This window comes from Anomalospiza imberbis, chromosome 2 (genome assembly GCF_031753505.1).
Source record: "Anomalospiza imberbis isolate Cuckoo-Finch-1a 21T00152 chromosome 2, ASM3175350v1, whole genome shotgun sequence".
Taxonomy (NCBI): domain Eukaryota; kingdom Metazoa; phylum Chordata; class Aves; order Passeriformes; family Viduidae; genus Anomalospiza; species Anomalospiza imberbis.
The window spans coordinates 86,850,714-86,878,312 of record NC_089682.1 but is presented as its reverse complement, the minus strand read 5'-3'; the positions used below and the strand labels follow the sequence as shown (position 1 = coordinate 86,878,312).

Sequence of the window (27,599 nt, the reverse complement as noted above, 5' to 3'; positions counted from 1 at the left end):
GGCATTCTTCTGCCTCGGATACCATATCTGGTGCAAGAGCCAACCAAATTCTTGACACAATAAATTCCTCTGTAAATATGGATACCCCACAAATGATTAAGTCCTTTAATATAAAATTGCACTTAATTTCCAATGGAAGTATCATCTAAGCTGCCCAAATCCCAAATTCAAGTAGAATAAAACATAAAATAAAGCAAAAACTAGAGAACTTGCTACAGCAACATGCAATTCAAGCAAAATTCCAATGAAAAGGAGGCCAGCCAAATTTTTGTTTTGGCTCACAGGATGCAGTTAGGTCCAGTGGGAAGAGCAGTTAAAAGGCAGTTCAGTGTATGAAAAGCACAAATTAGAAGTGCCAGCCTGAGATTTCAGCCCTCTGTATTTTGAACTCCCATACTGCAGTTGGTGGGGGGATGCTCTAGTAAGAGCTCCCAAGAAATGATCACAACAACTCTCATATGGAGAAAAATACAGTCTTGGACTATCACTCTGCTCATTGCCCACCCTCAAAATGAAAAAAGGTAATTGCTCAGTAACCCAGCAACCAGACATTGCTCTGAACAAAGTGCCCTGGAAATTTCAGACAATACCTTGCAGAGATGGGAAGGGAGGTATAGGTGAAAATGGCCCCTGTGGCCAGAGCCCCAAATCAGGGAGAGAACACTGCCTGAGCAGAGGTACTGCGCAAGGACAGGGAGAACAAGGAAGGGGAAACATGTAAGGGGGTAAGGGGTGTTAAGAACAGGGCTGAAAACCCCAGTTGCATAATCTTCTTTCTGTCCTGCAATGAAAAACATTTCAGAAAAATTACAATTCTGCTGGCAGTTACTCAATTACTTTGCCTTTAGCAATTTCGGGATGCATATTTTTTAATTGGATAAAGAATGACTGTCTGAAAGAGATTTGCAAAACAAGGGCAAATTCCTCCTTTGCATGCATTGGATTAAGAAAAAAAAATCCTTTCAGATGTTTGCAGATAGGAAAAGAGCCACTGTGTTGTGTGATGATAAAAAATGCTGGAAGGCAAAAGACTTAGAAGCTGTTATTTAGAAAAAGGCAGTGAGAAATAAACAAAAGGAAGAAGGGGAATCTTTGAATAAGATGTCCTGTTGTTCACTCATTTGACATGCAGAAACAGTGATAGAAGGTATGACACACTGATGCAATAGAAAAATTTAACCAAACTATAGTAAGGAGCATCACTACACAGTATGGGTGACTTTAGAGTGTTTAGGGGATTTAATGTTTGCTCCTAACCTAGACACAGATTATGTGCTAGGCAAAAAAACTCCCACTTATTTGTGCAGCTTCACAGTTTACAGGAAAATAAAGAGGAAGAAAAGAAATCTTATGGCTTGTGTTAATGTCAAAGGTGATGCTGATACCCTTGAGACACCAGCCATAGCTCCCAGGCTCTTCCCCAACACTGCCCAACACCACAAGCTGATGCCTTCACCTCTCAAAAAGCACTGGATGTGGGATCCACCATCATATTGCAAGGGCCCTGAACATTCAAATAAACTCAGAAAGTTCCAAGAAAATCTAAAGCTCACAGGACTTGTTCTGGTCCAGCTCCTAGCTAGTAACACCTAGAGAACAGTGATATTAACTTTGATAAATACAAACCTTCAGTATCAATCCTGTCTCCCACTAGATGAAAAAATAAAGGAATATCCTACAGCTATTCTACCACCAGAATGGTACCTGGAGAAAACTCCAGCATCTTGAAATTGCTCACTTGTGGCTGGGTGTGACTATGTTTTACTCTGGAAGTTTACCCTAGGACACCTGCTTAAGGATGCATACAAGTGACAGGCGACAGGATGGGCACATTCTGTAAATGATGACAATCTATCAGTAGACATTGCCAAAGCACTCTACATTTGGCACCATGTTCAAAAAGCCAAGAGTGGAACAGCTGTGATATTGAAGGTAAACACATTGAAAAATGTTAGCAGAAGGTCTGTAATGTGCCCGGTTTTAACAAATTCCTGACAAAAAGCCACTCATGCTGATTAACACAGTCAAATTAAAGAGCACATGATTTGATAAAGAATAAAATGAAATTACAGCTTATCCTAAATAAGACAGTTTTTGAAGATGGCAGGACTGTTTACTACATAATGTAAGAGAAAAAAATGTTGCCTGCAGTATAATTACACTGAGTCTTTTCATTTCAAATTGTTCGAATCTTCTAATAATAAGTCAAGAGCTAAACTATAAAAGGAAAAGCTAAAGGCAGGGTAACAGCAACAGAAATTCAGTGACAGGAAACAGAAATATCCATTGTGCTGAAGTCATCCAATTTTACATGCAACACAAATGAGAAAAGTTTAATAAACCAAGAAGCCAAGTATCAGCTGCTTGCTTATTTTTTGGGGAACTTTGACAGTCCTTTCACCCAATAGACACATAGGAAATTATGATCCAGTCTGGTCAAACATTGTGATGTGAAGGGCTGCACAAAAGATACCAACTCCAGACATCTACTACTAATGAGCAAATAACAAAAAAACTACCTCTCATGTACTTAAACACTTTCTGTGGATTAGACACACACCTCAGCATCAGGGAAAAATACAGAAAAAGGGAATTCCCTGCTCACGTTACCAAGTAATTTCCAAATTATTTCACTGAGCACTCGTTATTAGTTTAGAATATCCAAACTCAGGCAGCCCATGGTTACCCCATGAACAAACCCCAATAGTGCCAGGACAAGATGCTTGTCTTGAAGTGCACGGGAGACCTGAGCATTTGTTTACACAAGATGGCCCTGTGGAGCACAGAATGAAGAATCTTTCTTCTCTCTGGAAGCTGGAGAGAGACAAGGTATATGCCAGGCTGGTCTTCCAGCAGCTTATAACCCCATGGTTAATTCAAGAATGACAGAGAGAGGCAGGTGGACTCATACAGTTAGTAAGGCAGCCCTTCTGTACTTGGGTACTGCTTTGGCAGACTCACAGTTTTTGCTTGTTTACAAAGATAGTGGGAAAGGGGATGCTGCTTTTCTCTGCAAAACCAGCATTAAAACACCAACATAAACAGATCCTAAATTCACAGACAGCACTGGCTTACAGTATATCATCCTTACAATCAAGGAAGAACTGAGCTGAGTATCAGCACCCGTTCTAGTCATCGCACATTAGTCTGTAGGGCTTCACCATTCATGTCTGTTGGCAAAGAAGCTTTCCAGCTGTGGAAGTTCCAGGGCTCCTGCTGATAAAGCTGGCTAGCTATTATCTCCTCTCAGACTGTCACACAATTTGGTTTTTATTGAATGAATAATAACCTTGAGCAGAAGCGCTGGCAAGCAAGAAAAGACGGCCTGTGAACTTGCAGAAAGACATGCTCTCAGCCAATGCCCTACAGGTGCAGTTGAGTACAAATCTATCACTTCAAATAAAAAGCTCTTTTCCTTCAGTAAACAGAGCCCAACACTGGTTGTACAGCATCAGTAGGATCCGTGTCATTCTCAGGTCTTGGGAGCCTTTCATCTGTAGACAGAGTGAGATAGCCAAATTGGCACCTTCAGTGGCTTTTCAGCATTCTCTTCTTAAACACAAGGTTGAATATTTAATACTTAATCATCTTCCAAGAAGAAGTCTCCATCGGCTCTATCACTATTGTGAAAGACAATATGAATAAACAAATTCAAACTAAGAGTTCCCTTTTACGCATTTCTGTTTTGTGTGATTTCCTTGTGGGTATATGTTTATTTAGTCAATTTAGGCAGTCTGTTTGGCAAAGATGTTTGCTACGATGTTGCATCCTCCTTCAGCAAAAATGGATACTTACAGTTTTACTATCTACAACATCTATAAAGATTTTATAATCTGTGGGAGTGAAGGTAAGGAAATTAAAGAGCATGAAAACAAACCTGATACATCAATAAATTTTCCAGATGTAACTAGAAATTATAGCAGTCTTGTAACATTTTTCTTGTCCAATGCCCATGGGCAAACATCATATATTAAATAATCAATCCACTCTCTTCCACTGCTGTCATCATAGTGTCTGGAGCTATACATGAGATGGTAACAGCTAACAACATTTTCAGGTGCTAGTATTTATTGTCCCTGTAAGCTATCATGTATGGGCTTATGCCCAAAGTATAACACTAACCACTGAGAGACCAGGGACAGACTAACCCTTACCTAGAGGCAATTACAGTTATTTCTGTTTATGCACACCCTCGTATGCCAGCCAGTATCAACAACTTTTTAATTAACTCTCAACATTCAGTTTCTGCACAGAAAATATTTTTTACTGTTGTAGGGACAAAACTTGCAAACCTAAATCTCCCTTTCTCTTCTTGTTAATGAGCACATCAGTATCATGCTCCCTCTCCTTTCATTTTTCATTTAAATTCCACACTGCATTCTCAAGCAAGTACTACTTGGTTGCCACCAAGGAATCACAAATGAACTTTTACAAAGGGTTATACAGCACAAAGAACAAGAAGATGCTTAGTGAGAATAACTCATGTGGAGCATGACTTATTTCTCTAGAATAACTAGAGAAAGCAAACAAATTAAAAAGAATAAAAGAAAATTTTCAAGTGAGCTATCATTGGTGTCAATATATGGAGACTATTAGAAGGAAGAGTGATATGACTGTTTAGCAAGACACTTGTGTGTGCAGGCTGTAGAAGGGCTGGAGGGGCAGTTGAATTTCAGGGTGCTCTCAGCACAATGCAGGTAGACTACACTAACCTTTCCATAATTTGGATATCTTTTCAATCCTGACAGGCTGGCTTTTCTAGTATTCTTTCCATGTGCACAGGCAGTTATGGATTCCTGTAAGGTCTTTGTGCCAACTGTGACAATCCAATCTTAGAGAGGGAGCTCATGCCAAAATGAACCATATAACCTTCACATAATTTACTCCTGACCTTCATGTTTTCCCTTTCTGCTAACTCTGTCAGATAGTTGCAGCTGAAAGGCTGGAGTTTCTGATGAGCCAAAGGAACACTCAAGCCCCCCAAAACCCTGGGCAGGCATCCTTCAGTCAGCTACGAAGAGGAGGAGGACTACATTTCCTAATTCCTTAATACCATCCAGGGTTACCACTTAATTTAATTAGCCAGCTTCATGTAGTTCAGCGAAATCAAGCATCAAGACATAAACTGTAATATGCAGTAACCAGATTTACCTTTTCTCTCTGAATTGCTTTCTTTTTCAGGATTTCTGCTTCTTCAGCTGCCTTTTTTGCTTTTACATACTCTTCTCTCTTGTGCTGTGTGACATAAACATAGGAAGTTATTTTACATATTTATGTATACAAGGAACACATAAGGTAACTTGACTCCTATAGTTCACATCTTTCAAATCTAAAATGTGTTAGGGGAAAATGTCTGGATTTTTTTCCCTTAAAATAAGACAGTGAATAATGCAGGCTGTGCAACACCTACTGCAATATTGGCTTTAAGAAGGCTGAGAAATCTAGGACTGATAAATGGGCATCCATGCAAGGACTCACACAGCTGATTGATAACTTGCAAGCATTTATACCTCTTGTAACAGGAAGAACATTTCCACATAAGCACAGGACAGGGTGCTACATTGATCAATTAGTCCAAGCATAAGCAGCATTCCGGAAGATACAGCACAGCATTTAAGTGGCTTTACAACTGTTCTGGTTGTTATTTGAGATATCATCTGTGATACAGATTGCTACATATTTATGGAAAGATTTCGCATTTTCTTTGGTGCAGAACATTAGTTTCTTATTTTCTGCTGCTTCCTTCAGGTTTCATGACTTTCTCCTGTCAAGCAGCTGTGAGTTCATTTTATAGTCATAAAAAACACTACAGGAAAAGTTTTCTTTTGAGTCCTAAAAATAAACAAACACATTTATTCTTACTGACCTTTCTCTGGTACTTAGATTGCATGAGAATCATTTGCTGGTTTTGTCGTACTTGAACCTCTGATTCGTTTCCACCTTAAAAAAAAACAAAAATATAAATGGCACTTTGCATGAGCATTTTAACTGCAAATGCCAGTCATTTCAGAATACAGCAATATAACAGATTGGATGTATGCATATACAGGAAATTTTTCATAATTACAGTAGCTGTCTGACATTAAAGAGAACAGATAGGAGACCTTTTTGATCATTTTTTTCATCCATCAAAAGCACTTGCCTATTATTTAGAGAGCATCCACTGTATCATCCACTCTACCAACAAATATGTCCCTACAATGTATGATCAGTTTACTGAGGAACTATTCCATTTTCAGAAAATCAGTCATGCTTTGCTGGTGAGTTTTCATTTTCACATCCAGCTATCCCTTCCTTTACTCAGTTTGTCACACACATACAGTCAGAAATTCTATTGCTAAAAAGTTTCTCTTTTATCAAATTTAGGATCTTGGACTCTGCCAGCTCCAGTGGGATGCTATCATTTTAATATTTTCTAAGTAATGTCTTGGGGCTCAAGGAAGAATCCCCTTTCTGAAATGGAAGTAAAAGCCTTTTCCCACAGACCTCACATTCATATCCAGGTAGTAGAAAGTGTCCTTTTCCAAAGCCATGGACTCTCTTTTGTGAACATCTAAAGTTCTGGCCATGATGTTCAGCCTTCAATAAAAAGAAACAAAATCCCCACAACCAACCAACCAGCAAAAAGACTAATCACACAAAGAAAGTCATACTTGGTCTTAAGGGATTGAGGAAGTGACTTTGATTCTACTACTCTGCTGTATTTCCCAAGGTATTTTCTTGCTGTAGGAAAGGAAATAATTTATTCCCTTCAGTTGTTGCAAAACACAACAACAGCCCTCACTCCATTCTGAGGATGGGAGCTGTACTTCCCCAATTTATTGTTTTCATGAGAAATTCCCCTCCATGTGACTCCTAATTCTACAGAAGCAGCTGGACCAATCTGTGCTACCTTAGGTGCCTGATATCTTGGGCTGTATCAAAAAGCAGCATGGGCAGCGAGTCAAGGGAATGTGATTCTACCTCTCTGCTCTAGTCTGGTGAAACCCCACCTGCACTGCTGCATCCAGCTCTGGAGTCCCCAATACAAGAAGGACACAGACCTGCTGAATTGAGTCCATTGGAGGGCCTCAAAGATGATCAGAGGGCTAGAGCACCTCTCCTGTGAAGAAAGGCTGAGAGAGCCAGGATTGTTCCCCCAGGAGAGGAGAAGGCTCCAGGGAGACCTCCTAGCAGCCTTTCAGTACCTGAAAGGGCCTACAAGACAGCTGGAGAGGGAATTTTCGCAAGAGCATAAAGTAGTAGGGCAAGGAGGAATGGCTTTAAACTGAAAGAGGAGAGATTTAGATTGAATATAATAAAGATATATTTCACTGTGAGGTGCTGAGGCACTGGCACATATTGCCCAGAGAAGCTGTGGATGTTCTATCTCTGTAAGTGTTCAAGGCCAGGTTAGATTGCACCTTGAGCAACCTGGTCTAGTGGAAGGTATCCCTGCCCACAGACGGGTGGGTAAAACTAAATGATATTTAAGTTTACTTCAGACCCAAAACATTGTATGAATTGTAAGACCTTTCAGAAATGTAAGAAATACTAGGCCATGCAGGAGGGATCACTCTTTCTAAAGATAGTTCTCTCCATTTACTAATGGAAGGTAACTAATCTTTAGGAGCTTTTGTGACATTCCCATTTTGTGAATGGGAGATCAATACCCTAAGCATGGCAACATTTCTATGGACACAAATAAATCCCTAAGATAAGTTCTCCAGAGAGAATGACCATACAGTATACAAGCAATAAGCTTACAGTAGCAATAAGCATACAGCTGTTGTTGCTGTTGAGGCAGAATGGGAACAGAGAGAACTCCAGTTCAGAAGGTGAGAAGAAAACTGATTTATTTCAAATGCACCACTCTATTTATGGGGAACATCGTGCAGACCAATTTCATTGGTCCTAAAGTAAAAACATCTCACACCATTGGTGCGCAGTGAATGACGCACGGTGGTGGAACATATCTGTAAACAATGTGAACAACAAGAGAGATAAAGAATTATTTACATTATTTTCCAACTCTCTCCCAGGCCCAGCCTGGTAGAAATGTCTCTTTTTCTCTCTGACTGAACTGAGAATATCCACAGTTGGCATTGTAGAGTGCCTCTTCCCCAGGTCTAGAAAATAAAACTGCTGCTAAACAGGTTTTGGAACCTCTTAGATGCCTAATCTTTCTCTTTTTTTAGCCTTTTAATAGCAAAATTTTATTTGTGCACTGTAGTTTTTTTGCCAGTACTGGTGGACATAGTCTCGGAACAAACATTTTTCTGATCATTATTAGAAATTGCCTATAGCCTTTCAGCCAGGTTTAATTCATTCAAGTTGCCTTGGCTGTAACGTGTCAAATGCTTCACTGAAGTCAGAGGATGTTGTGATCATATATAATAATAGCAGAAAAGAGACTGTGCATTTATCAGGCCTGATTTGTTGCTCCACTTGTTGCTTATGGAGGAGAGTAGAACTTGCATCCTTCATTGCTCTCATCTCTCCAAGATGCCTGAAAGTTTGGCAGTCAAATATTACACAGTTGAAATCCAGAATTCTTATTTCCCTGTGGAAACCACAAGTGTTAAAAAACTTTATGAAACTTCAACCTTATTTACAGATTTTATTTAGTGACTTGGACTAGATGTGTAGTCCCTTAAAATCACTCTGAGAAAATAACACATGATGCTTTTTTCTCCTAATGAGTACCTACAGGGGTAAAATTAGAGATGCCATTTCAGCTCCAAATTTGTTCCTGTGGGAATGATATGTTCTAATAATCTTTACACCTCAGTTCTTTTCAGAGACACTGAACACAGTACCTGTGTCTCAGCCTCTAAGAGTCTAAGTGGCAGCTAGAGAGTGACTAATGACATCGTATTTTCTTACTTAATAGTTTTTTCCTCTTAAGTTTCTTTGCCCAGAAGGATTTAAAATGCAGAGAGCCAGAAGTTAAGACTCCTGACACTCAGTCCCTGCAGCTTTAAGGGACACCTTCAGTCATGCCTCCAGCCCGCACACAGAAAACATGCCAAATTTCTTTTTCCAGGTTTCATTTTCTTCAGCAAAAAGGTCTATGGTCTCCTTATGACAGAAGTATGTCTTCTAGAAACTACCCACAAGCAAGAAGCAGATGTTACATGTGAACTCACAAAGACTGTGTCTGGCCACACAACTGAACATGATGGTGGGCATACAGAGCATTGCCACCACTGCAAACAACTGTGACTCAGCTGCAGGGCAGAACACGTGGGACCAGGATCACCTTGAGCCAAAAATCAGCTCTGGGTTGGAGTCAGTTCAAATTCCTCTGTCTCCCACCCGCTGTCTATTTTTATACACTGTACACCGCTGCAAACTTATCTTGTGCAGCCTGGCAGAGAAAGAACTTAATTTGCAGGTCAAAGCAGACCACATCCTGCACTGTGCACCCCAAATTCTCCTCCAACAGCCAAGGTAAGGAAGAGTAGCTCTTCTTTTCTAAAACGCTTTTAAACTAAGTCAGAAATATCACTAAATTCAGTACTTTACAGTGGTTGCAATTGAAGATATCTCCTACACTTTCCCTCACCCATCTAGAAAATGTCTTGCTTATCTTAGCAAACACCTCAATTATGTTCAGGGTGTTTTAAGTTCTTGCAGCTTTTTACCCTGTTTTTCATTTACTAGTCTGGTACTTTTAAAAAATTGGTAATACAGGGCTTCACACACTTAGTCTGCATATGCTGAAGCTGTATGGATCATTTTTGCCTCTTCAGGAGCCAGCAGCCAGGAAAGCACACATAGACACAGAGGAGTTTTCTTATGGGTAACTGGAGGGTCTCCCACATGCTGTCCATCTTCACACTAAAGACAAGTGCGTGCCCCCTCAGAGACATCAACTACGGACAGTGTAAACAGCAGGAGGATTAATCCACCTGTTTTCCCCAAATGTTAGTACAGATTTTCTACTCTGCCCTTGACAGATTTCTTGAGTGACAATCTGTGCTGTTTTGTTTCAGAAACATCTTCCTTGCCATGATCATCAAGAAGCACAGAGCACATACAATATATTCATGTCAGCCCTTATTGACACTGAATCTCTTTAATTAGTAGCGAGAAAAAGTTAAAAATGTCTCATGTCTTGGAAAATTTAATTTTGCAATTCTCAATTGCTGATTTACATGTCTTACCCAGTCTCTGTGGCACCAGCGTAATTGGCCCTGGCCTGTGTTCTTTCTTCCATTGCTCCAGGTCATCGAGCTCTTTCTTAGCAACTGAGCAGGTATGAAAAGAAATAAATATATGGAAGTTAGAGGAACACTAACAAGCAGCCACTACTGCTAATTGCATGTAATCCTGAAGACAATCCAGGAACCAACTTGGTTCTCAAGAGATGCAGACACTGCCACAAGAGGTTATGCAGTCACTGCAATAATTAGCTAATAGGGCAAACATTTTTCCTAACTTGAGACTGTAATGGTGAGCAACCCTAGGACTCAACCTCAGAAGTAAAGCCAAAACCAGCTAGGAGACTACTAATAGATTGCTTTTTAACCCCTGGGAACCTATAGGTAAGTGCCACAGTATTTGCTCCTGTAGGTAAAGCAGAAGTTGTTACAATGAAGATGTTATTGCTGCATAGAGGGAAATCCTTGTGGTGTAATGCTCCCCAGCAGGGAAATGAAAAGTAATTTTCCCTCCCAACCACATGCTCCCTAAATAAAAACAGGAGGAATGCATGAATCAGCTTCCAATGAAGACACTTCAACATAGGCACCCACATGTGAGATGGGCAGGAAGCTCCCAGTGTAGTCAGTGCAAGTCAATACAGCCGGGGTGCAGCCATATGCTCTAGGATGGCTGATATAACTCCTCTCTTTGTTGACTGACAGAGGGAAAAATACAACAATTCCTTTCAATAGCAAGGCCAACAAAGCCTATGAAAAGAGGAGCTGTGTTTTACACTAGCACTTCAGTTGCTCTAGGAGCTTATTTCACTCTGTGTATCCTAATAGCTAGCTATGGCTATTGGAGGCTAACACCAGCCTTCCTCTAAGAGGATAAAACCAGTATTTGGGTAAGCCTCTAAAGAGACCCAAAAGACAGTGAACAGCTTTTTATTTCACCTTTAAACCACCGTTTAAGTAGAGACTGCATTCAGTGAGGTCCTATTTCTGCCAGTGTCCAAGAAAGAAATACTTGACATGCTTTAGACCTTTCACACTGGCACCACAAAGTGAAAACAGATCTTTATCAGAGCAGCAGCACCTTTGCTGTTAACATCACAGTCAGGTCTAAGATGATCTGCTGCTATTCTTCCTTCAAAAGGATTATAGTTTGGTTCATGACAAGTCCATTTTCTTTCTTGCAACCAAAGGAAACACAAACCATACCAGCCTGCTGGTAAAGCATTTCAGCCAAACTCACAATGTTTGAGAAGAAAGGATTTAATTGAACTGTTTCCTTGAGGACTCAAGACATGAGAAGTGCTGATTCACATTCTTTCATCTTTCATGTCTTGCATAAATCAATGCCCAGATGTGTAGGATGGCTGTGCTCAATCAGTCACCTCTGTATACAGAATTTATTTCACATCTGACTCTGGCTGTAACTTTGCCAATAAAAGACTTCAACATATACCTGATCTTTCTGGTAGAGGTTCAGGGTGTTCCTGCTTAGCTACTTTCACCAGCAAGACTCAAAGCTAAGAAAAAGTGAACATATATCCATAAATACTTTCCACCTAAAATTTCTTTTACCAGTTTCGGTAGAAGAATCACCTGCACTCAAATGCATGTTCAAGAACCAACAGCATCTGCAGTTGCTTTTGTTTCCACATGGGAGTATTCTCAAAAATATTTCTTATTTATATTTTTGTTCTTTGTCCTCCTGAGACTGTGCAAAGTTTCCCAATATGAATTCCATCCTGTAAAATTTGGATAGAGCTAATTCCATCATAGTCCTGTAGGAGCCATCTTGAACTCCTGCACTGAAATTACCAAAACCCTTCCAAATAAGATTTATTCTGCATGAAGTGAAGCCAGATGATGAGTCACACTTATGAAAAGCTACATGATCATGGAGAATGCTCATAGCATTGGCATTACTGTCTTATCAGTACATAAAAAAGCATTGTAAAAATGAGGATAAAAATTGCAAGAGCAATAAAATGCTAAAATCCCAAAGTTATTCAAGTATAAATAGTGTATTATGACATTAGACAACTCAACTTACTTTGCTGCAACTGTTTTCTTCTGGTTTCATTTGGAGTTACCAAGACATATGGGCCAACACTAAAATGAAAGAATACACTCTTATTTTTCCTGTTCACACAAAATCAGAACTAGAAAGTGTTCCTTCATCACCAAAGTCAGTTTTCTGCTGTTGTAGCAAACAACTTCATAGAAAAATGAGAATTTATTGTGATTCAGCTCTTTAGGAATTTTTGGTAAGTACTCTGGGAAACATGTTATATTTGTAATTGGCAGCAGATACCAAGGATAATATTTTCAGGAACTTTTAGCATAGCCTTTACTGTTCTTATTCAAGTCTTACTCTAGACTGCTGACCTCAAATCTCATGCATTTCAAATCAAATCACTCCCTTGAATCAAAATATTCCATGTGGAAGACCACTGTCTACTGGGAAGAGCACTGGTGCTGGCAGTCCCACCCCTTTCCTTGTGGACACCAAGTGCCTTGTGGACTTAAGCAGTCTGCCCAAAAGTTGTCCAAGGAGTGTGCAAAGTCACACTGCCTGTGATGGACCCAGATGATTTACTCTCAGCCTGAGCCTCAGTTTCCTTGTCAGCCTTTCATTTTCAGGCACCAGGAATTAATTTGGCATATTCATCTTGCTGTCACGCCTAAGGTGCGACTCGCTGAATCAGGACAAGGGGCCTGTTTTTGCCAGACTTAATTCAAAATGCAGTTGCTGTCTCAAGGAGTTATCAATCTAATGTGACAGCAAAGAGGCAAGACAGGGGTCAGAGTGTATTAAGAGACTCGAGGTGATCAAAAGAGTGATGAAAACATGTCAGTTCCACTTGGAGAAGACAAAGGGTTTTATGTCCATGGTGTATTGTGTGAGTAGGAGTCTACACAACTCCCACTTATCAGAAGCTGTGCCATGGGGGTGCAGGTTTACCAGAAATGCACTGAGCAGCAGTTGGCCCCACACATCAGAGTCTTGGCAGGGTTTTATATGCAAGTGTGGGCACAAATATTTCATCTGGCTTCATGGCAGGGAAAGCACAAGGAGAAGAACAGCTAGCAAAGAATAATTAGGGGAGAAGGCTGAGCCTCTTCAGGAAGGGACACAGGGAGTGGGTAGAGGACAAACTAGTAAGCAGAGAGAGAAGTTGGCAGTGGAAAAGTAATGAAACAATAAGGCCCAAGACTAAGGCTTAAAAGGGGAATGAAAATCATGCAAAGAGATCAAAGCGCCCAAAGCTGCCTGCTGCTGTATCACTGTAATTCAGGGTTTGGTAAGAGAGTATTTATATCCAATTACCTCTTTCTCTTTGAAGACTTATTCTAGGAGGATGTGGATTAATTTATGAGATTAAACTAGTAAAGATAGAGCCATAAGCTTTAATGGTGCCATTTAATATGATCTTTTCCCTTTCTGCCGGCATACTCTGGTGCCCTGGAGACAGTGAGACTGTTTTGCAAGTCTCCACCGAATCCCAGACCCTCAAAGGCTGGAGTGAAGAGTGCAGCAATGACCCAGTGGCATTCACCACACAACTGCAAACATTACTTAAAAGAAGCTTTGACAACACATCTCGCTTATGGCATAACACTCCCCATCAGTGATGTTTCAGATTTTTCTCTATTTGATTGAGTGGTAGCATTTCCAATTTATGCCAAAGTGCCTTTAACAAGCTGCTGCACAATGTGTCTCTTTCAAGACTTTTTTATAGCTTTTGTTTTGGTTTCAGATATTAAGACCATATTTCTCTCAAGTTCACACACAAAAATTATTAAGTACCTTTTAAACTCCCCTCCCTTCCCTTTGGCAGTGATAAAAGTGGCTGAAATTGTAGGTTGAAATGCTACATATCTTCCCTTCCCAAAAATCGATCAGTGCATCTAAGATATCACGCTGCTTCACAGCACTAGAGGGCAGAAGAGTTTTTATGCCATGTACTTTGATGACTTCAAACAGCATTTGTCTGATTGATTTATTTTAAGTTATAATCATTTTTTTTTAAAAAGACCTCAGCTTGTCTGAACATGTATCAGAAATCATATTATCAAATCTAGCCCTTTTGCCATGAACAATTTCCTTCATCTATTCTGCTTTTTGGCTGGAAGGCTCAGACCCCAAGAAGCCAGGTGGGGCCCACTCTTCTGATACCTGACTGAGGACTCATCATCAGCACCTCAGAAGGACTGCACATGAAATACAGCAAAGATCAATCAGTTTACAAGAGGTAGAGGTGACAGTACATTTACCACCTATTTCCAGAGAGCAGATTAAGAGTTGTCGTGTTTTAAAACAGTGTTTATTAAAAAGCAAAATTCATTTCCATTTTATCGAAATAAAGGCAAATAAAGTGAGGATGCCAAGTCTTTGTCTTTTATCTAATGCTTTGTTTCACTTATTATTAGAAATAATAAGAAAAAAAAAGAAGGCAAGGGGGAGCATTTTTGAGTTTATCTAACTTTATAGTATTTACCTTGGTCTCTGGAAAGATATGCCACAGTGAAGATTTGGGTACTGGGATTAGGAATGGCCTTACACTGAAGGAGAGTAGGATTAGCTTAGATACTGGGAAGAAATTCTTTACTGGCAGGGTGGTGAGGCACTGGCACAAGATGTCCAGAGATGTTGTGGGTTCCCCATCCTTGAGGTGTTTAAGACCAAGCTGGATGGGGCTCTGAATAGCCTGGTCTAGAGGAAGGACTCCTGCCCATAGCAGGGGGGTTGGAACTAGATGACCTTTAAGGTCTCTTAAAGAATCATTCCATGATTCTCTGATCAGGGGAAAGGAGGAGTAAGTACATGGTAAATTTCTTGTGTGAGGAGTGAAAGTCAAGGTCCAAACTGGTTCCTTGCCTTTTAACCCTACAGGAGAGGAGACAAATGAGCTGTTGTCTGAGAAACTCCACCTGCCCTACCCATTATAAAATCTGCACCTAAAATTCCTTATTTTCTCGAGATTGTCTTTTTGAAGGAAACAAAGTTAATACAAAAACCTGCCACCAGTTTTCTCCTTGTGTTTTTATCCAGTTTGCAGGATATTTTATGTCATTTCTTTGTTCAGGCAAAATCTCTGATCCAGTTAAGCCTATAAAACCTGCTACAGCCTGTCAATTTAATATTCCAGTCAGTTTCTGGGTTGCCACAGTAGCCATAAGTCTTGAGCAAATTATCCTACTTACCTGGGGAGCAATTAAGGAAATGTGAAGATTTGAAACTATCAGTGCTGTGCAGAATTTTGTGCTTTATACCAATATATGAAGTGCTTCAAAATCCACAGACAGAAAAGATTATAAAGAATTTAACTTTACAGTTTCCCTAATAATGATTCTAATTGTTGTAACACTTAAGCTTGACTTTGAGGTAGGGTTGTTTTATAAATACAAATACAGAAAACACTGGAAGGGGGAGAAAGAACATCTTACCCCAGTTATAGCTCTTCAAAAAGAAAAATCATCTTCTGCCTTTATGGATCATATTAATCTTGATGAGTGTTTTTTGTTTTATTTTCTCTGCAGAAAATTGGAATGTATTGACTCATTACACAGACTGAACAGATATTAATGAGAGTAAGAAAGTTATAACCCAATAAGAGAATGTATCTATATTGAAATTAAAAAAAAAAGAACCTCCTATGATTTTTCAAGCAGATACACATAATATACCACAGTTGTGAGATTATAAATGCCTATGTAACAATGTATCATTGTGGTTTAACCCCAGTCAGTAACTAGGCACCACATGGCTGCTCGCTTACTCTACCTCCCATGGGATGGGATGGAGAATTAGAAGTGTTAAAGTGAGAAAACTCATGGGTTGAGATAAAGACAGTTTAACAGGTAAAGCAAAAGCTGCACACACAAGCAAAGCAGGAATGGATTCACCACTTCCCATAGTAAGGCAGGTGTTCAACCATCCCCAGGAAGGCAGGGCTCCACCACACGTAATGGTGACTCGGGAAGACGAACTCCATCACTTTGTACCTCTCACCCCTCCTTCTCCTACCCCCAGTTATGTATGCTGAGCATGATGCCATATGTTATGGGATACACCTCTGCCAGTTGGGGTCAGCTGTCCCACAGCTCTCACAACTTCCTGTGCACCCTCAGCCCTCTCTCTGATGGGGTGGTGTGGGAGGCAGAAAAGACCCTGACTCAGTGTCAGCCCTGCTCAGCAGTAACAAAACATCTCTGTGTTATCAACACACTTTCGGCCACAAATCCAAACTGCAGCCCCACAGCAGCTACTATGAAGAAAATAAGTTCTACTCCAGCCAAAACCAGCACATACAAAGAGAGAGATATAAAACATTTCTGTCAGGAGAAACATGCAATATAGTCATAGATAATCTGTAATGATAGTTTACACTTTGAGTGATCAGTAACATTAGGAACACTGTGTCTGAAAACTTAAATTTTGAATCATATGTGTAAGTCTACTCTTCTAACTAGGACACCTAGTTCTCAAGGACACCTCTTCAGTGCTTTAAAGGCTTAGGCAATAGCAACTTCTGTTCTACTTTCTTTCAGGTTTGTATAATATAGTTTATTTCTAAAATTGAAAAAAACACATGAGGACTGTTGTTCTGGTAATAGTTTTTGCAGAGCTGTGCTCTTCAGTTTTTCCTCAAGTCCACTCCAGCCATCTACCACAGGAGAGATATTCAAATGAAGTGTGAAATTGTTTAAAGTGTTACAAAAGGAATGGGTGTTATAAACTATTTCCAGTTCCACTGTGTTTCATACTGTGGGTGCATTGGTACATGAATGTCACAGAGCTGAAAGCCAAATATCTTGCTCTGCTGAGCAGAGTACTCTGCATAACAGACAGAAATAAGGAGAATGAAGTTGGAGAGCAAAAAAATGACTAAAGCTTGGGAAGGAGGCATGGGCAGATTCAGCCAGAGGAGGGACCCAGGATAAGATACTGAATTAGATAGTATGTTAAGAATGAACTTAAAAGAGATCAAACTGCCAAAGCCAACTCCTGAATTTCCTTCAAAGATACAGTAAGCTGAAGTTTGCATTCATTTATCAGGAATTGTTTTAAGAGCTGTCAAGTCCACACCACCACGAAGTATTGTTTTCACCAAAGCTCCCATGTGTGATGGAGCAGCCACATGCTGCTGAGCAGCACAGAAGCTGCCAAATTAAAGGGCTACAAGATGCCAAATCCCAGCAAGCAGATAACTGTCCTGTAGGTATCCCTATTTTGCAATGCACACACAGCCAGATGCTAATGATAACTGACAGCCACAATTCTAGACCTCAGCTGAGCAATATGCTCTGTGTCCCAGCAGCGCCATAAGCAGAGCTCTAGGGAAGTGTACAAACCTTACATGCAAGCCTAGGGTTCTGGCTTTCCTTCTTTATCAGTGGCATCATCTTACCAGTTTGCAGCTCAGAGACAAAAGTGATTTACTGGGGCTTAGCATTACACACTGTCTGACTCATCCTCACTGCACGTGTGCTCTTAACACGAGAGGCAGAAATTAATTGCATTGGCAAGAAATGTTTATCACCAAAAGTTTACCTCCATGGATTTTGTCCTGTGTTTGCCAGCGGCTAGGAATGCATTTAATTAATACAGTTCAAAAGGTGTCTGGAAGATTATTAAACCAGGGTAACTCACTTCTGTAGCTGATCCCTTTCATTAAGAAAAGACAACATTTATGGCATTTTGAGGATTAAAGCAAAAAGTTTAAACCTGAAGAAGTGAACTTGCAAGAGGGAAGAATGAGAAGGGAGAGGGCAGCAGAGAGCTGCCCAGGAGAAAGTAAGAGTCAGAAATCTGCAGGAAAGAAACAGACCTGAAGTACTGCTGTTACCAACATGCTTGTAGAGAAATTCCTGAAGTTAAAATTTGGTCAAAAGACTAAAATGGAAATTTGGAACTGAATTTCCAACAGTTTAGATGAGGATCAGACTCAGCAGCTTGTTGTGGTCTTAACACATCAGAAAGAAGGGCAGGTGCTTCAGCCAGTACTCTGTTTTGGACAATCTCAACCAACTTCTGAAGATTCAAGAAAATTGCCACCCTGAGGGATCAAATCAGGGAGCAAGGGGTAGCCCTCAGCACAAACTTGGCTCACGGCACAGCTTTCTCTCCTCTGAAAACACTAATGTGCCATTAGTCAGCCTGTGCTTGTGGTCAGATTCCACCAAAGGGGCAGGATTCACTGTGGCAGTGCTGTAGATCTCCATCAGACCCAGTAAAGTCTAGAAAAGTCAGACATGGCCATGCTCGTGCTGTCCCCACATGCTAGAGCAGCTCAGTTCCCTCAGCACAGCACAGTGTCAGGGATGTAGGGAGAGGGATGTAGGCAAGTAGGGAGCACGCCAGAGCCAGCTGGAGCGCCTGGTAATCACTAGCCCCGAGGAGCATGGAGCATCATACGTGGGCAGGCCAGGCGCTGGGCTTGGCAGCACCAAGTGCTGAGCAGAGCTGTCCCCTGCAGAGGCATGCATGTGTTGCATGTCAGGCTTGCCAGCGTGCCTGGAGAGCTCAGCAGGTCAGATGCTGCATCACATGAACATTGAGACTTGAGCTAGTGGCATGTTCATCTCTGCTTCCCTGCTTCTTTTCAACAATGTATTTCCTCCTCCGCTGTCTCTGCATCAAAGAATTTGTCCTTTCATTGCCCCTGCCCAAATGCAGCATCCTTCCATACATTCCTTATTCATCACCTCACCAGCTCCTCATTAAGCTATGCATCAAGAGAACATGTCAAGGCTTATGCAAAACAAACTCCTTCAAAAAAACCTTCTAATACAGAATATGGAAGGACATCTTTCCTTCCCCCAAGCATTATATGGAACAGCAACCCCTACCATCCAGACTGACAGTATAATTGTTGTCTTACATAGACCCTGCCACCAATCCTGTGCCTGGACAAAAGGCTGGCTACTGACCACAGTGAAGCTGGGCTTCTCTCAAGAGCTTCACTGGACTGTAAATATTAGTACATCAGCCCAAAAGACAGAGAGTTGGGAGACTTATCCTGTATAGCAAGTGGAGAGCTAAACTCTGAACTGATTTTCCATAATTCAAACTACCTGTCTTGCATTCCCAGCAGTGGCTCGGCAGTGGGCAAAACAAGTATTTTGCTAAAAATCCGCCTATAATTTGTAGACTAACTTTTTTTTATTTTAAAGAAACTTCAGTTCATGAAAGAAAAAAAAGTCAGAGCTGCTAAGTGTAGTCTGTCAGCAATAGGATGAGGGGGTTTTATAACACCATAAATATTTTGGGGGTTTTTTTTGGGTTTTTTTTTTGGTTTTTTTTTTTAGTTCAGGATTAACACTGGAAAAGGAAGGAAAGAAAGCTCTGACAGATTTGGCTGCAGCAGTCAAAGAATACAATTTATTGAGTCAAGCATTCTAGCAAGTTTGCTCTCCTTTCAGACAAAATGATGAGGGACTGTTACCAGCTGTGCAGCAATATATCTTCAGGCTTCATTATTTTGCATTTCAGTTTTTAATGTATTTTACCCGAACCAATATTATTCTTAGCACCTTTAAAGGTGCTAAAGGCAGACTGCTGAATGGAGGCAGCAGTTTCTCTTTCAGGCACTAGCTATAGTTCACCCTATAATTTCCCCACTTTCCTCCACCTTTCTTCTGTACAGACTTTTGTTTCTGAATAGGTATGAATGGGGGCAATTTGGGAATTCGATTTCTACAAGTTAATTTCATGGCACTTAGCAGACAAAGTGAATCCACTTAAATGCAAGCTTATTATTATAAGCGGTTTCAAGCTCTTGTCATCCTGGTGACTTTTTTCTCCATGGCCTGAAACCACATTCTATGTATAACTGGATGGGGATGTGTAAAGCATGACTTCAATTTTGCATTTGAACAAGTATTTTTCTTAATTAGGACCATTTTATTGTCACCTCTCACCCTTGACATATCATATGAGGGCTTTTCCAAAGTAAAACTATCTAAACTCTAATACCAGCTGCCCACCTTGTATTTGTAATAGTCCAGTTTTAATATCGCGTACTGAACAGGACTGCAACATGCTACATCCCACACATAGTTCATGTGTCCAATCTAAACAAAAGGTCCCCTAATCTGACCATAAGATGCTCCTGAGATGTTTTCCCACTCCCAATTTCTCTCACAGCCTGAGACAGAGAGTTTGCATTGAAACAATTCACATAGAGCCTTCAAAAGAGACTCCAACTCCTGCTTTGCTGGCAGCAAAACCATACTCCTATCCATTTCCAAAAAATAGCAAGCAGAAGCTGGAATAGAGACAGTACTTGGCACGGAGCTATCCTGTTTGAGCCCCTCATCTTCCCTCTGCTACGCATATTCCAGAAATCCTTTAGTAATGCTAGTCTATGTTTTTTTTCTCCTACTGTCACTTCAGCTGTAACTTCAGCTCTCCAACTGCTCTTGTTATCCCAGAACCTGAAAACCTGAACCTGAGGGTGTCCCAGTATTTTAATTTTAAAGGTCATATTAAAATGGGTTGGTGGCTAAAAAGATGAATCAGCTTTATCACTGCTAAAATGATATTTTAATCTGAAATCTTTCTTGAAATGCAGCTTGAGAAGATGAACAAAGTAATAATTAATGAAACTTTTTTTTTTTAAGAATAAAGATCCCCACTGTTCTGTTTCAGTATTTCAGATGCTATCTTCTCCTTTAATCTGTGTTAGTTAAGGAAATTGCAGTTTAAGTGGCTTCATCCCATTCAAACTGCCAGGTAGCATTCCCCTTCTAAAGGGAAGGATGCAAAGCCCACTCTCATTCAGTTCATTTTTTATTAGAGTATTAGTTTCCCCACTCATATTACATGGTTTCTATTTCAACTTATCTTTCCCTCATCCCTCTTCTCATTAACTGAATACTAATGCAGACTTTAATTTGTACATCCAAGATTTAGGAACTAATTCTTTTTTAGAACTTATGAAGACACAGAGAGAATATTTTCACATAGCAGAAAATACTACTCAGTCTTTGCAGTGGATGCACAACAGCTTTATGTCTGCAAGAATCGTGTAAGATGAAAGAGGGAACAGGAATTTATGTGATTATATGTGCTCTGGCCTTAAATTCTGCAGGGAGCTCTGGCAAACCAATTGATTAATTATTCACCTAACCTGTACCAGGGGGTTTGTATGCCAGACAAACTGAGTAAACACAGTCATGCCAATGGCAAAACTCCCACTAGCCCTGCTGCCCCCTCCTCCCCCCCCCCCCCCCCCGAAAAAAACCCAAACAGCAACAAAATGCACACATCACAGCTACATAAACAAACTGGGACTGGGGCTGTCCTTGCTCTACTGTGGATACCTGGCACTGTGAGAGCAGGCAAGACAGAGAATTTTTCATATTTGGAAGTGGCAGTAAATAAACAGACTGTAACTAAGGAATTGTTTTTTGCTGTCCTGAAAGTCAGTCACTAAAGCACTGATGGATTTTAAAGGACTCAGCTCTTAAGAGTCCCTGTATCATTACTACCCAATGGCAAGCATTCATGGGTTTCAGTGGAAAGCTGTTGATCTCTGCTCGCCATCAGCTGCCTGTCACCTCCTCCACAGGTGGCTCCATCTTCTTCACCCAGAAAGAAGGGAAAGGAAACTGAAACAGTTTGCAGTTTTGCCAGCTGCCCTTCAAAAAACGGAAGAAAAAGAAGCAAGCTAAGCAAAATCACCACATAATAATAATAGTCTTAGCATTAGATGCATTGTTACTAAGAACTCAGAAAAAGCAAAATGGTGAAAAGGAAGAAACACTTAGCTTTGGTCATCTAAGTATATTTATATTAAATACACTTGCATAAACCACACACACACAGAGTTTTCCATTTCTGCAAGGCACAGCTTATAGAAGCTATCTCAGGATTGTCACTGGAAAGCAAGAGAGAGACTAAGCATCGATTCCAATAAAGCACCAAATGCTAAAGCTTTGGTTTTAGTTTTGTGAGCGTGAAGTTCCTGGAAGCTGTTCTGTGTCCTTGACTGCATTCAGAGCAGTGCTGGAATGCAGCCTATATCCATCTCTTAAGCCAAAGTAAGTATTTTTAGACTTTCCAGGATGAAATATTAAGAGACACAGAAAACAGGGAGCTAGAACCAGATTTGAAATTTCACTATGAAAAAAGATGGCAAGAAACTTTGAAAAAAGATGCCAGACACCACGTATGCCAGTATCCAAGGTACAGAACTGGCCACTGCTATGGCACAGTGGCCATGCTGTCAAGAAGCCTGCCAGAACAACTAGGGTCCCATGTAGGAAACCCCAAGGAGATGACAACATGCTGCTTTATGTGCTCAGCCACATGCAGGCTGTCTATAAAGTATTTTCACCTTTAAAGGTGTACACCTCGAGTAAGCTGGAGAACAGGCACCCAATGCAGGCAAATAATCTTAGGCTCCTTGTTACTTACTACTGCTTTTGCTGTTGTTGGTGCACTAATGCTTGGCCTCCTTGTTTCTCTTCAGACGCTGTCAGCTTCTGGATGTTTTCACCCTCCTCTGTTTCATTTTTGCCATGCCAGGGGTTACCCCGAGAGGAAGATGGAGTATTGAAGGAAGTAGCTGTCCTGTACCTGCTGCCTTCCCTCCATCCTCCCACGCCAGACATGGTTTTGCAAGTACCTTGCCTTGACAGAAACCAGTATTGCTACTACAGCTAGGGGAACACTCAAAACTTCGGAGTTGCTGGAAATCAGTTTCAATTCCTGGTAAACTCCTCCCCTTCCTGAACTTTGGGCTGGCACGCATGCCAATACATGTACCGGTTTCTGAGGCATCCACCAGCTGAAGCTCAAGTTTCATCTTCTCAATCACAGCACCCAGGCAGACAGGGGTCACAGGGTGACAGCAAGGCTGATCTGCGCTAATAAACCAGGTGACAACAGTTTGTGCAGAAGTCTTGGGAGGTCTGACGTTTTTCTGATATATTTCTGATATATTTCAGGCATTTTTTTAACCCAGCTCTTCCCTGTGACAGAGGGAATAACTCTTGGGGGTGTTATTACCCACCTGTGAAGGTGAAAATAATGCAGGTTCTTGTTAATAAATCTCTTGGGGCAGATTAGAGTGAAAAAACACTGAATGATCAATGTTTGCAAATATGTCTCTCTCTCTCTCTATATATATATGTATATATATATATGTATATATATATATATGTATGTATGCATATATACACACACACACACACATATATATATATATAAACAATTTGGTTGCAATGGAAAGCAGCTATATAGCCATTTTGGTAATTATTATCTACAGCAATATGCCAATATGAAAGCATAAAGATATCACTTAAAATATACAAGGAAAAAAAAAAAGGAAGAAAGAGAAAGAAAGCGTAAGAGTAGGAAGATACATAACTACAGCCCCTGGATTTACAATGAGACTTGAGTGTTGCTGAGTGATGATTAAAGGTCTTGATCTATCGGCAGGGGGTGTGCGTGAGAGCGTGCAATTTGGCATGGTGTAAAGCACCACCCTGTTTCCACAAGATCTGCCTCTTATAGGCCTGGAAAAGCAGCTTGTAGACTCTGGAAGTTCATCTCTTCTGCCTTTTGCAGACCAGAGGTTTGTCATTACACACCCAAAAACTCATCTCATTCTTGGTGAGTTGCAAACTTGGTCTCAACAAAGCACCCTGGTGCCTTCACAAATGGGCAATTGCTTTGAATCATAGTCCAGTCTATCATAAGGGGTTTTTTTGGTTTCTATTTTGCATGAGCATACAAGGAAAGATGAAAGAGAAACTAAAAACTAACCTTCAGATAAATCTTAAGGCACTGGTCCTGAAAAAATCCAATTTAGCCTTCTGTTCAATCAGAAAACTTTGACTTTCCTAATTCTACCTGAATAGAGGACAAACGCATGATCCACTTACTGAAAATGGAGATCCTTTGAGTGATCACATCTAACCAGTGGTAGCGTATCTATGGGATCTGCTGGCTGGAGATGACCAGCAACCTTTTTAATATCATTAGCAAATAAAAGATGTTTGGCAACTTTTAACCCAAGCAAAAAAGAACTCGCAATGCTACTCCAGGTTAATGCAGGAGAACTAAGGAGATCCAGCTCCTCTCATGCAGGTCTCATAACTCTTTGTCCTCAGCTGATCAAGCTACACTAAAAATACACTGCTGGCCAGGTTTCCTGACTGCCTGGACCACTTAAGTCTTACAGCAGTCTCCACACATGCAGGGGAAGGAGTAAGGTAAAATGCCATATGGACAGCCACAGGCTGCCTGGTTGTTGTAATGCTCCTTGGGACCCTGCCACCAGCAGCTCACCTCCTAGAGCTTCCATATCCACAAGGAAACATCTCCCAGTGCTGCCCCAAGAAGGCAGCACCAATGGTCTCTTTGTCCCCCGTCCCTCCTAACATGCTCAGCAGCAGAGATGATTGATCTTCATTTGTACACAGATCATTCTGCAGACTTTGGAGTGCGGGGGCAGTGTGTTGTAAAGGGATGAACTGGTGCATAGTCCCTTGCATCACTTCTCTTCACAAATATAGATATGTATTTAATGTACAAGGTGCTGGCAAATGAAAGCAGGCATGAAGCTTATTCCCTTCCATAGAACTGGAGGGTCAATACAGGAGATGGCAGAAGCACTAGAAGTGGCACAAAAATTATAGCAAAATCATGTCTGAGGACTGCAAAGATTTGTGGGATAACAGCTGTGCCTACAGACACCCTATCTGGTAAAAATCCAGCTTTGACATCTGGAGTGTTCTTACCCACACAGATTGATGTCTTAATAACCCATATTTAATTAAAAAATTGATTATAATTAACGTGGCCACTGCTGCTGTGTCTTCAATCCTATAATGTTATGTAAAATTCAGATTTAGTGTTGTTTTCCTGTTGAAATTTAGAAACTTTTGGCTGAAAACAGTAACTGGATAATCAAAATATTTATATCTATATTGCTCAAAAAAGAGGGATGTGAAATGAGCCCAGGCATTAGAAGCTTGATCACTTTTGTTGCTTCCATGCTAATTTATTTCATAGCTCTGTTGTGGACAATCCAAATTAACTCTATCCAGGACAATATCCAGGTGTGGCTCTAAGGACAGGTCATGCTAGACATGACCCCCAGAAAGTCAGTATTAACTAGTGTACCAGATTTACCTTGTCCACCCTAAAATCTCTTCATCACTATCCCAGCAATCTCAAACTCACCCCACAGCCTCTGTGTGATACTCCAGTGTATCATTCATCAGCCCTTCAGTTTCATGCTACTAAAACACAGCATTTCACAGGCTGCAACCCAGCTCTTACATTGCTTCAGATGCATTGAGCTGAAATAGCCCCAAAATAATATCAAGTTCCAGCATCGTGGCAGTACCACCTAAGGCTCTCAGCATGCTTGGAGTTTGGTAGGGACATGCATATTGCCTCCACTAGGATCCACCCAGCCACTTAGCTACTTCTAGTCTAGTGGAGGCTAGTCTTGGGCAGCATATATATTAGTCTGTACTAGCTGTGCTCAGAAAAAAGGATCAGCCTCCAGCCCTGTTTTATTTAGTGTTGTAGATGTTAAACAGATACTAAAACGTCAGAATGCCAATGTATTCAGTCTCCTGAAACACAACCAAAGCTCAACCTTCCCAAATCCTCCATAAGGATTTTATTTCAGTACTTATATTTTTCTAGACTCACCAAATACTGACTGTCAATTCTATCTGAGGTGCTATATTTATAGTTGTTGCACATCCCTAACTGGATCTGAGGCTGTGATGCACTGGCCCTTGCTATCAAGTGAGCACTCACACAGTTGGTGGCTCCCTCCCTCCCCACAAGTAGGATAGGGGAGAAAGCAGGAAAAGGAGTGAGAAAATTCATTTGTCAAAATAAAGCTTTTTTGTCTTTAAAGCTCTCTTGCCTCCAGCTATTAAAAACCAATTTTAAAAATTTTATTTTGTGGGAAACAGAAAGACAGAAAATGATCTTTCTGTTGCTCTGAGAAAATTCCTCAGTGGACATGTGAAATATTAAGAATTGTCATATTCCTTCCCTCACCTGTGTTTCTCATGAAATTGCAATAATAAACCAAAATAACTTCTGTGGAGGAACATTTTGTACTGAACCTTTATTTCCAACTCTGCAGCATCACGAACTATACCAAAAATGAGAGGTATCAGAGACTTTTTCTCACTATAAAGGATCTGGGTCAGCCAAGTCATCATTTCTTTGGGAATGTTAGATAGGATAAAACTCTCCTCTATTAAAGAAATAGTATTAAAACCCCCATAAAATTAAACCAATGTAATATTTCCTATCTTTCCTTCCCTGAAGACAACTGTTCATTCTTCATTATTTCACTGTTGGTTGATGGCATTTTAAGGTTTTGCATTTTTAAGGGTTTTTTTCCACAACCATATACACGTTTCATTAAAAGCTAAGATTTTTATTTAATCTAAGGATACTAGAAGCCTAAAGCCTGAAGAAAAACATCAAACTGAAGGAGACCTTTGAAAGGACAGCCAGGACAGGCAAGCATGTATACCGTCCACTCTATTTTTCTCAGAAGCCAGGAAATGGGATCAGAAGGCCTTGATTGCTGGAGAAATGCTTTTTCTTTTGTCATCAGCAGTAAAACACTTAGTCCAACAGCTGAATATGATGCTCAAGGGTTCACATGCAAAGCTTTTTTCCCTGGATATTTTGGCTAAGTAGGTAATACACACAGCTGAATATACTACAGAGCATATTGAGTAATTGATCATTGGGAACATATCTCTGTATTTTAGAGCAATGGCAAATTATGGCAAATATCCCTAGAGGAACATCTATAATTAGCAATGCCTATTGAGTTGTTATACCATGATGGCAAAATAAGAATTGCATTTTTAGAGGTGCATTTTACTTTACCAATGTTTTTTCTGGCTGAGTACTCTACTTTGCTGTACAATTAGGATGATCACTTTCTGCAGGGTTGATAGAACTAATTGTTACAGCTGAGGATGCTGGAGAAGAGAAATTTCTCTGCTCCTTGGAGAGGAGCCCTAGGAGGAGGGTAAAATATCAACATTTGGTTAAGATTTATTCTTGTTTAGATTGAGGACTGGAATTTGTCAGGTTCAGCAGAAAGAATGCCATTACCTTTGACAAGTACGTGTGTGTGGATGTGTTGGGTAATCTATTTAGGAGATGTAAAATGCTGCACACACTTCCCATTTTATTGCAAAAAGCTGAAATTGACGGTACCTGTCAAAAAACTATCATCTTCCATCCTCTGAAAGAAAATTGACCCTTGCTTTCTCTACAGTATTACAGCATTACAGCAGGTCCACCTCTCCTTTAGTGAATACTGCTTCAGCAAACGGAAGTGGGGATTGAAAATATAATTAACCTGGTGTCCAGAATTTGCTGTTTTGAGGTCCAGTGACTGAAGATTATTGCTACATTTTAAGAGCAGCTCTTTAGCCTGAAGAGCG

The 27,599-nt window shown here is 40.5% G+C and overlaps 1 protein-coding gene across 1 annotated transcript in view; it reads right to left on the bottom strand.

Moving 5' to 3' along the window:
* Window positions 1-22,879, bottom strand: part of EPSTI1 (epithelial stromal interaction 1) — a 49,838-nt gene extending 26,959 nt beyond the window's left edge. The window contains exons 1-5 of the mRNA XM_068182230.1: window positions 22,567-22,879; window positions 12,193-12,251; window positions 10,149-10,232; window positions 5,867-5,940; window positions 5,152-5,235 (exon numbers count right to left, since the gene is read on the bottom strand). Of these exons, the coding sequence (XP_068038331.1) occupies window positions 5,152-5,235; window positions 5,867-5,940; window positions 10,149-10,232; window positions 12,193-12,251; window positions 22,567-22,763 (498 nt within the window). The 5' untranslated portion in view covers window positions 22,764-22,879. The remainder of the gene's footprint in view (window positions 1-5,151; window positions 5,236-5,866; window positions 5,941-10,148; window positions 10,233-12,192; window positions 12,252-22,566) is intronic.
* Window positions 22,880-27,599: the final 4,720 nt, after the last annotated feature.